The sequence below is a fragment of the Triticum dicoccoides genome, chromosome 5A (assembly GCF_002162155.2).
Source record: "Triticum dicoccoides isolate Atlit2015 ecotype Zavitan chromosome 5A, WEW_v2.0, whole genome shotgun sequence".
In the NCBI taxonomy this organism is placed as follows: domain Eukaryota; kingdom Viridiplantae; phylum Streptophyta; class Magnoliopsida; order Poales; family Poaceae; genus Triticum; species Triticum dicoccoides.
Window position 1 is genome coordinate 641,002,405 of NC_041388.1, and position 10,782 is coordinate 641,013,186.

The 10,782-nt window shown below is 43.5% G+C and overlaps 3 protein-coding genes across 3 annotated transcripts; 1 reads left to right on the forward strand and 2 right to left on the reverse strand.

Moving 5' to 3' along the window:
- The first annotated feature begins 455 nt into the window (after window positions 1-455).
- On the forward strand, window positions 456-3,230 carry LOC119303676 (cytochrome b-c1 complex subunit 7-like). Its single transcript, XM_037580807.1, has 4 exons — window positions 456-664; window positions 770-927; window positions 2,049-2,096; window positions 2,923-3,230. Exons 1-4 carry the CDS (start codon window positions 559-561, stop codon window positions 2,989-2,991), a joined length of 381 nt encoding a protein of 126 aa, XP_037436704.1. The 5' UTR covers window positions 456-558; the 3' UTR covers window positions 2,992-3,230.
- Window positions 3,231-8,112: 4,882 nt separating this feature from the next.
- LOC119300284 lies at window positions 8,113-8,968 on the reverse strand. The gene is made up of 3 exons (XM_037577300.1): window positions 8,661-8,968; window positions 8,361-8,573; window positions 8,113-8,271 (listed from the first exon to the last, which is right to left on the reverse strand). The coding sequence occupies exons 1-3, from the start codon at window positions 8,850-8,852 to the stop codon at window positions 8,113-8,115; spliced, it is 564 nt and encodes a 187-aa protein (XP_037433197.1). The 5' UTR covers window positions 8,853-8,968.
- LOC119298232 lies at window positions 8,968-10,782 on the reverse strand. Its single transcript, XM_037575713.1, has 6 exons — window positions 10,651-10,782; window positions 9,948-10,037; window positions 9,666-9,867; window positions 9,359-9,562; window positions 9,101-9,274; window positions 8,968-9,017 (listed from the first exon to the last, which is right to left on the reverse strand). The coding sequence occupies exons 2-6, from the start codon at window positions 9,977-9,979 to the stop codon at window positions 8,976-8,978; spliced, it is 654 nt and encodes a 217-aa protein (XP_037431610.1). The 5' UTR covers window positions 9,980-10,037; window positions 10,651-10,782; the 3' UTR covers window positions 8,968-8,975.

Genomic DNA, 10,782 nt, shown 5'->3' on the forward strand with positions numbered 1-10,782 from the left:
CAAATTGTATAGGGATAGGAAAGTGGTTTAACTTGTATCCATGTCTATCTCTTCTTCTCTCCCGTATCTTCTGTAAACCTCCTTAGAGGATCATGATCGATCTCTCAACTTGTACATCAAGGCATTGGCCATATATATACATCGCGGCCCGAGACAAAGGGTTCTACGCTTCCTCATACAACGGCCCGTCACGCGCTATGACCAGCTCGCGCACGTTTGCGCCTTACCTTTGCCGTGTTGTAAATTCATTATTTGATAAAATCTAAGAGCATAAATCAACTCTTATAAAAAGCATAAATCCATTCTTTTGAAGAAGAGAGCATATCTCACATGAATGTTTTTTTTTTCTTCTGTAATCCAAAGAGGCTCTGAAGGAAACCACAACCCTTATTCCGGCCCATTTCACTCTCTCTCTCTCTCAGTCTCTCTCCTACGACCCCGGCCCAAGAGGGAAACCACAACCACCCCACCTCCCCTCCTCCTCCCCAAATCACAAACACCGAAGAAGAGAGGAGACGAGAAAGGGGATCGCCGCCGCCGCCGCCGCCGTCGCCCAGGATGACGTCGATGCTGTCCGCGTTCTCGTCGTGGTTCGTGAACCCGCGCCGCAACCCGCTGGCCCGCATCCACATGCTCACCATCTCCAACCGCCTCAAGAACTACGGTAACCTCCGATCCGATCCGATCCTTCGTCGTCTCAATCGTACTGTAGATCTGATCTCCGCGCGAGACCTGGTGATCTGAATGCGTGCGTGCGTGATTGCTCCAGGCCTGAGGTACGACGACCTGTATGACCCCTACTTCGATCTGGACATCAAGGAGGCGCTCTGCAGGCTGCCCCGGGAGGTGGTCGACGCCCGCCACCAGCGTCTCAAGCGCGCCATGGACCTCTCCATGAAGCACCAGTACCTCCCCGACGACGTCCGGGTCCGTCCCTCTCCCTGCCCCCTCCCGCCCCGCCCTCTAATCTGCGCGGATCTTTCTCGATTCGCGTGCCCACGTGCCTCCGGTTTGTGGGATGTGGATATGGCGTACGATTTACCTGATCGATCCTGGCCTTCTCGAGGGCCTGTGCGGTAGCTGCGATTTCTCTTTGTGTTATGGCTGATGAGAAATTGGATCTTTTGCCCCACTTTACTTCTCCATAAGATCATTTGCCCCCCCCCCCCCCCCCCCCTGAGAGGCTACCGGGTGGGGCCCGGGGCCATTGTCATTGAGACAATCACAGGGCAAATCATCCAACCCCTTGTAAAGTGGGGCAAATCATCCAATCCCCCGGCTGATGGTTGCGCGTCTAGCGAAATGAATGGGGAAAGTGAGGTGCATAGTGCATTTCGGTTGCGTATGTGGTCTAGATGAATCTACTGGGATGGTGTCTCGGATGCTCCATTCGGTTCATCCACGCTGCATTGCAATTCGCACTATTGTTTGTTGCCTAAGAAACCGGTGAATTAGATGCTGGAGATTTCAATAGTTTGGAGGAGAGAAGTTGTACCCAGCAATTATGGAATTCATATCTGAGTGAGAAATGGTCATGGTTTAGGTTTGAATAGAATTTGAAATGTCACATGAGAATAAAGGATTAGGTTTGATAATAAAGCATAAAATTGTTGAAATCTATTATATTATACTAGCGAGTCAGATTATTGTTCACAATTTTTGCACGGTTTAATTAGTCCTGCGGTCTTATGGTGTCATTTTTCAGTATGTAGTTTGAATCGCTATTTATGATGCATCAATTGTTTCGAGGTTTATATGTATTTTGGTGTACAAAGTTCTTTCTCTGGATGCATTTTGCTTAGATGGGTTTGAATGAATACCCAGCCTGTTGATTTATTCTTCAGTGCTGAAGATGTTATAGATTATTTCCCCCCTGAAGATCCATTAACTCATATGACCTGTGAAGTGCTGATGTGTGAGAAACAGGTCATTATGAACTAACCATTCTTTCAGGTTCAGTAATCAGCTGTTGATTACCATTACACTAGCTATTATCAAACATATGTAATAAACACAGGTCTTCTGAAACCTTTATTTTTTCTGTACAGGCACTACAGACACCATTCAAAAGCTATTTGAGCGACATGCTGGCTCTGGTAAGTGCATTTGCTGATGCTTGCCTTTTGTATTTTCATGTATTAATAACTTACGATATTCTGTATGCTGCTTTGAAATATTTACCCACTTCAAGTACAAGTGTGCTACATTTCGGTCATGCTGTAGACTTCAGCCTTGCACTTTTCTGCATCACCGTGTTTATGCAACATGTATAGATTAGCTTCAACTGCCAATCCGTTAATAGTGTTTGGTACTATGAGCCGGACGGAGAATGGACCTTCTGATACAAACTCATTTGTCTGATTTGACGAATGGAGTGGGTTGATCCATCATCCCAAAACCATTGGATGGCCCCATGATTGGGCAATCCATCATAGGATGAGGTGTGATGCCTCAAATTAAACACCCTATGTGTTTTATGTAAAGCAGTTTCATCAAGTTCCTCCCTAAACCATGCTATCTTGTAGTTTTCTTATCCTTTACATCTTTGACCCTGAATATTAATCTCGCTCCTTACTTTTCTTGGCCATTTTGCATTTAGAGCATGTTTTGTGAGATGAGTAGTTGAGTACAAGATGGTACAAGCATACAGCCATAAAATTTGTGAATTCATGATCTATGTATGTAAGGTGGGACTGATGTATATAGCATCCCAACACCTCTGCCAACTTAGTTTGGCAGTTCCTAGAACTAATTATTATTTCTACATACAAGTATTTCTCCAAACAAGACTGGTGTTAACCTAAATAATTCCTGGGCTTCAAGCCGGTGTTTTGATATTATCCTGTGAAGCTATTTACCATTTCAATACCATTAAGACCTGTTCCAAGTTGGCTAATGTTTTGATCTCACATTCTGTTGCAGGTGAAAAAGGAGGCAGCAGAGCGTAAAGCACTGGGAGCCCTTCCTCTCTATGAGAGAACCCTTCCTTGAAGACATCTTCCTTGATATGCGCCACAGCTTTTGCTCCTTGTAGCATCACAATGCATGAAATAAAATGCAGATTATGACACTGTTCCTCCTTCGGGTTTCATGTCCATTGCCTGTAGCAGTTTCTTGTGCCCCTTCCCAAATTAATTGCGACAGAATTTCTGTTGCTGTTGCTGATATAAAAGTTTATTTTGGTTGATGGAATTGTTGCTATAGAAGTCTGAACAACTCTGCTCTTGGTCTTTTTTCCATTGAGCAACGTTTTTGTTGCTTGCTTCTGGGTTTACGCTGCCCATTTCGACAGATCTGTGGTGCTAGTGATCTGCTATGTTCCGTGAATTGTTCTTCCGAGCTTGCCTAGAGATGTTTCTTTCTCAAAGTTCTACAGTGCCGTAAACCAACTACAAATTGTCCTAGTAAGAACTTGAAAGAGTAGAAGACAATGAACTTGAAAAACAAAACAAAACGTACTACGAAGAAATCTTAATTCCTTTGTTCAAGGAGTAGAAGAGAGTTTATATGAAGCTTGGGAGAGATACTCTAAAATTTTAAATCTTTTCCCTAACCATGGTTATGCTGACTGTTATACACCATATGTTCTATCATGGAATTAATGATGAATCCAAGTCTACTCTTGATTTGAGTGCAAGTGGGCGTTTTATGGCTTTAAATCTTGAAGAAGGAAAGTCACTCATCGAAATAATTATGACTACTAAGGAGCAATGGAATATTGAATAACCAGTGAAGCCAACATGAAAAATCTATCATGTTGAAGAAATGGAAGAATTTGAAAATGTTGCTCAAGAAAAAGGTAAACCTATTGAATAAGTTATTAATGAAAAAGTGGATATATTTAGTATTTATCAACAGGAAGACGAGCTTAGAGAGACGATGAATAAATTTAAGCTTCACCAAGAGAATTTCAACAAGGATCTTCGAAGGTGTATTTACCATAATGAAAAGGTTATATCTTATCTCTCTGAAGAAGTAGATGGCTTGAGTCATGCCATGAAAAATCTTGATAAACATTCCTGCATGATAGAAACTCAATGCTCGCAAATCTCTGAAACTCAATCTTTGATTCTTGCCCAACTTGATAAAGATAATCTTGTTTCTTATAACTGGATTGACACTCGTAGTGGTAAAAAAAGGCATGACCCTAAAGGACCTGCATGGTACGAGAAGGAACAAGCAGCAAACAGGAGAGAAAGTCAGAGCCAGACCCAAGAAGATAAAGAAGTCCTCTACGACAATCCAGAACAGGAAGAACCCGTCCGACAAGATGCACAAGATAATGAAGTAGAAGGGGAGAATGACAAACAAGTTGATCCCAACACAGAAACCGATGGTGAATGAAGAAGAAGAAGCTGCCGCAGAAGCTGATAGAACTGTAGAACCTAGGTGGAAAAAGAGACTAGACCACCCTATCCAACAAGGGGTGGAAACAATCAAGCTTCGAGGAATCAAGATAAAGGTAAAGAGAAGGAGAAAGAAAAAGATAAATGTAAAACGAAGAAAAACCTTCCTTACCCTATAACTGTTAGACCACCTTCAAATGATGAACTCTTGAAAATCTTAGAGTTTCATTGCATGTGACCGAAATATTAAAGATTCCCACTTTTGCTAAGTTCATGTGTGATATTGTTAACAATAAAAGAAGTTTGAATCTGAAAGAATAGGTGACTATGATAACAAAGTACCCATTTGAGGACAAGGTACCTAGGAGACCCAGGTATACGTACAATCTCTTGTTCAATTGGTAATCTCGATATAAATAACGCTCTTTGTGATATTGGAGCTGGAGTCGGTGTGATGCCCCTAGCTCTCTATCACAAATTGAATTTGGAGAATGCGTTCCCACAGGTATAACCTTGCAGGCACCATACATCGGCGGCTTGCCAGGCCACGAGGCAGAGCAGCGGGTCCGCGCCGAAGACGAGGCCCAACCACCATACCAAATTGCCGACACCTCCTCATCCTGCCGCCATCACCATGGATCTAGTAGCTTAGCTAGCTTGCTAGTACTTGATTGATCGGTCGATCTTGGTCGGGAATCAAAGGAGATGAGGATGGATGGAGGTTTATATATGTAAAAACAAATCGAAGCTTAAAAATGTACTTTTTACGATGATAGCCTAGTTTGTTTTGGTATAGAAGGGATTCTTATGTATCAAAGGAAATAGTTTATGTCAAGTCCTTGCTCATGGGAAGCATCTACATGACTATTGCCAATCCAAGACGCAGTGCGTTGGCTAGTTCTACCATATAGCAAGCAAAGTTGTGTGGCTACAAGGATTTTGTTCTCTCTGCTAATCTTCACAAACCTCATGTAGCTAGTAACCAAATTACTGACCTGATGTATGTTATGGACCAAACGACACAGAACTGACTATAGATTACAACGTAAAACGGTAGGTGAGAAAAAGAAGCATTCTCCCTGTCAATAACTTTTTTTTCGAGGGACTGTCATGAATATTTTGGACTGCACCAACTAAACACCCCAAGGCCAAGCCAGCTAGCACTTGGCATGCTACACATACACTATCAAGGGAAAGGTAACATCAGCTTTGTACAAAATATCAGTAGAGTTTCCTCTGTTTTAAGGACATCCAGAACATGCAATTAATATATTCTACAAGCTCCATAATAGGTCACATGCATAATCATATCTAACAGTTAACCAAATATGAATCTCAACAAAATATTTCTAGCAAATGAATAGTTAACCGACATATGGTGAAATAAAAGCTTCAAATACTCCATAACAGTTCAACACGACATAATGACCTCTAAAGTGTTATCAACAACATAGCCCTAATGTAAGGTATAAATGCATGGGTTGTGCAGTGAAGAATAAACTGAAGGTGCTACTCGCATAGCACCTTGATGCATGCATGTTGCGGCAAGGTTTACCTGGAAACATTAAAAGAACAAGAGGGTGAGTACAAAGACTCAACAAGTACATAAAGGATTAATAAACAATGCACATGTCAAAACACTAAGTCTCTATTCAGCATCATGCACTCATCAACACATGTGTTGGTGTAATACATGCTTACATGGTCATCTCATCTCATTTAATTGGGTATACAGGTATCACTTGAGTGGACCCTCGTCGGCATCTACTCACTCCAACATGTGGAGATTGCCTCCAAAGTGGGCGGCAACCCTACCTTGTAGTTCTCAATGTGCCTACAGAAGTAGGCTACACTTTTTCCATTGCCATCATGAGTGCAAAGTCAAAATTAAGACCAACCAAACACCCCCTTAGTAGCCTCATTGTGCCCTTAGAAACGAGTTCTTTTTTCATCCCGGTGACATTCAAGAAATAAACACTTTCTTCCATTGCTATCATGAGTGCAAAGTCAAATTTAAGGTGACCATTGAAGAGTGACACTACAAGCAGTGTGTGAGGCTACCTAATTGATGCCTGAACCAAACATATGCAAACTAGCTAGAAACACGAAACTAACCCATCTTGGGCAGAAAACTAAAGGTGATATCCCCACAAGTAAAAGAAAAAAACACACAAAAGGTGGTATGCAACAATAGCTGCAAAACAGATCATACCTAATTTGAACATCTACATGTGAAAAGATTGCCATTCAAGTCAAAATCACGGAGATGCTTGGTGCCTGAAACAGCATGTTGACAGCTAGCAGTTGTAAAACGAAACCGAGCATCTCTTGCAGCCCTGTTATCTATCTGAAGCCTCCTATGTTGTTCTGCCAAGAACTCATCGCTGTAAACACCGGCCTCGATATGAAATGTCATCAGCTCCAGCACTCTCGCGTTCAATACAAAGAATTCGGCAAAGTTAACATGCGGCCACGTGCCCAGATACGTTTCCAGCACCACAATCTTCAGATGGATGTCATGGCATCTTATAAAATCCTTGTGTTTACGACGCCACCAATTTGTTTCGGATGATACACTGGACTGAAAATAAAGATAAATAAAAACATTAACTATGCTTGCATGCATGAATAGCTAGAATACCAAAGTTACGAAATCACCACCTTGACGTGTAGCTCCTCCAAGTTTGGAAATAATCTCATCAAGCGGACAATGTTGTCCAAAATAAGTTGGTCCATATTGACGGCTATACTCCTGACATTATTGCGCACCACCTTAGTCGTCGGGCTATCATCAAACAATCCCTTAATGCAGCATGTGTTACAAAATTAGGCCAAGGGCGGATGAAACACGATTTCTCCTCAAAGAAGAAACTAATACAATTATAATGCAAGTTAACTGGAAGCCTCTCCCTGAAGACAAGACATATAAATTAAGGCCATGATTAATTAGTAACCTGACGAAATCCCTGCAAATCAGCAAGGAAGTCCAAGGCGTCCACTTTAAGTGCGGTGTATACACTACCAGAATTTGATACGTTGCCGACGGCCCATCACCGTCGGCATAGGGCCAAAAGCCGTCGGCAAAGGGTTACGCCGACGTCCCCCGTCGGCAACTTGTACGTCGGCGTACCTCAGGTCAGCCGTCGGCATACAAAAACTGTTGGCATAGTGAGCTAAGCCGACTGGGGTCGTACCACCGTTGGCATACATACATCGTCGGCGACATTTTCCACCTGACGGACGTTGATGGCGCCACCTGACACGTGGCAGCTCCTGAGCGACCCTGTCCTGGCGGTACGCCGACGGTTGGGCCGTCGGCATAGCCCCACAAGCTATGCCGACGGCCCAACCGTCGGCGTAGCTCACGCCAGGCTTCCTAGAAGCTGCCACGTGTCGACCGCTGGTAACACGCCGGAAGCTATGCCGACGGTTTAACCATCGGCGTAGCTATGCACTATTTTCTTTTTTTTCCTATTTTTGTTACATTTCAATTCAAATAACAACATATATATATATATATATATATATATATATATATATATATATATATATATATATATCATCACAATAGAAAAGAGAAGATAATTATCACAAGTTCATCATCATCGCAAGTCAAACATGATAAACATCATCACAAGTCCAACATAAAAGTATCATCATCGCAAGTCCCACATGATAAACATAATAGCAAGTCCAACATAGAAGCATCATAAGTCCAACATAGAAGCATCATCATCGCAAGTCCAACATGATCACAATAAAAGGCTTAAGCGGCATCACTTCCACTGCCAAAACCGAGGCTGCCAAAGCCGAGGTCGTCACCACTACCGCTAGCGCTAGCGCCACCGCCACCGCCAAGCCAGACCGGAGTGACTGGGCTCCGTGACTCAGGAGTGGAACCATTAGTAGCACCACCATCGGTTCCCTGCATGTTTGGAAAGAGATGGTAAGGCAATATATGATTGTATTGAATAAACGAGAAGTTGTGGTTGAATAGGTTGGTGATGTACTAACCGGAGTGACATTGTAGTGGTCTGCCAGAAATTGTTCAAATGTAGGCACCACTGGTTGTGGTCCAGGAGGTGGTGGTGGTGGTTCCATTGTAGGAATCTGCCCGGTTGCCATAAACGCAAACATAAGCCGCGTCATGCGACTATTGTGCTCCATGACTGCTGCAACTCTCTGGTTCCAGTCGTAGAGCTGCTGACGTTGGAACTCCATGTAGGCCTACAATACGACATGATGCAACTCATAATACATAACAAAGCGGAAAATAAAAGTAGAAAGAAAGAAGATAAGAGGGAAAATACTTACAGAGTTGCGCTGGGCTAGGATGGCCTGTGCAGTGGACATGCTCGGGCGCGGGCGTGGGCTCGGCCTCGGGTTGGTAGCTCGGATCCGTCTGTAGGAGATAGAAGGGGTGATCACCGAATCCAGAACCGCCGACCGACCATGACTCCTCGGCCCTATGCTCACCACCGCCCTCTCGTCGGAATCCGCAGACATGGGGTCTCCTTTGTCAGGATTCCACTTCTTAAACTCCTTCTTGTAGGACTCCAGGTTCTCCCCGGCCTTGCCATAGTATTCACTCTCGTCATCCTTGCGATTAGGCCGCACACGGGCGAGCCTCTAGGACTCGATGTCTGAGAGCGGCCGCTTCAATTTCTCCTCCTGCACCACCAAACAAAGGTTAGTCATACATAAGAACATACGGCAAATAGAAGATCAAGAATGTTTCATGTACATAGATATACCTTAATTTTCTTGGTGTGCCAGTGGTTTCGGTTTCCCTGACCGTGTGTTCCGTCATGTCCTCGATTAGCCTTGTTTATGCTGCTCTTGGCAGCAAACTCTGTGTCTGCGCCGACCCACATATCCACCAATCCCGCCCATCCCTCAGGGTGGCGATAGCACCAATCAAGAGCCACCTACATAATGAAGCATAATGGCATGTGAACACGAAACAATGAAATTTACCACAAACGTCGGAATGAAAAGTCCGTTATGCTTACCAACATGTACTGCTCCCGTTCCAAGGTAAGGTCCTGTGCCTTAGCTTCTTCCTTGGTCACCTTCACGCCATGTTTGTCATGATAATACCGTGAGATGGCCACCCAGTGCACCTCGTACTGTATCTGACGGGTCTGCTTCCTCGCAGCCCGTAGCACATACTCATCGGCCATGGCCTTGTGCTCCTCAAGAACTCTATAGAATTTCTAGAGGCAATCATAAAACCAGAATGGAACAAGCGATGAGTTAAACGATTCGATGATAAACTATGAAAGAAACTCAAGACTAGTGCTTCTGAAGAGGACTTACCCAAAAGTTTGATATCACGGCCTTAGCAGCCGTCTCATAGGCCAGGTGGAAGGCTACTTCGTAGTGATCCCAGCACGTGGCCAAAATCTTGCGCTCCGGGTGGTTGACTGGGTCCGGAGTGAACATCCCCGGCCAATATTTCTTCAACAGGATAGTGATGATGCCGTTTGGAAGACGGGCACCATTAGGATATTTCCAGGAGCTGCAAAAGAATGAAAAATATTAGTATGTGCACAATAAAAATGATAGTATGTGTTTAAAATATTATTAAGGGGCACTTACTTTTTCCCCGTGGGCTCAATGAGCCACTTCATCTCCTCGGTAGCAGGAGGATCTGGGAGTCGTGCACCAATACCTTCATCGCTTTATTTACTAGATGAGAAATACAAAATAAATTCACCCACTTCAAGTTTCACATTCAAAGTATTAGAAATGTTAAATCCTGATGAACAACTTACCAATTTTGCACAAATTACTATTTTTTTAGCAAGACCATGAAGTGTCAAAAAATATTTCATCATTATTTTGCAAGACCATCACGAAGAAAAAACCACTTTATCATGGAGATACGACACAACAAAGAATGCTAATTCCACCGTGCAAAAATTATATATATCATCATATCACATACAACTTTGACACTTAAGAGTTGGAAAAACAATCATAGTGCTAATGCCATCCATTGATCAGTATTTTGCAAACTATCCACCTGCAAACAATATTTTGCAAACTATCCACCTCCATGTGGGACAAAATTCGAATGCTAATTTCTTTGTTTGCAAGCTCTACTAAAACACATAATATACCAGACACAATCACATTTCCATCATTTTCTCTTATTAGGACAGTCAATAATATTGCATTTGCAGCTTGCCACTAACTTCTTTCAACAAGAGGTCGTCACTAACTCGATCACAAATTGAACAGGAACATAGCAACAATCATAAGGAGGTACAAAACTAAGAAAAAGGAAAAAGATCCTCACTTTCAGAGAGGGCCGGCTGGTCGGGGTGGGGACGGCGCGCGCTGGTGCTCAAGTTGGGGAGGGGGCGCCGGACCAGCAGCAGAGGAGGGCCGGGGAGGGGGCGCCGGACCGCCGGAGCAGCGGCCGCGGCCG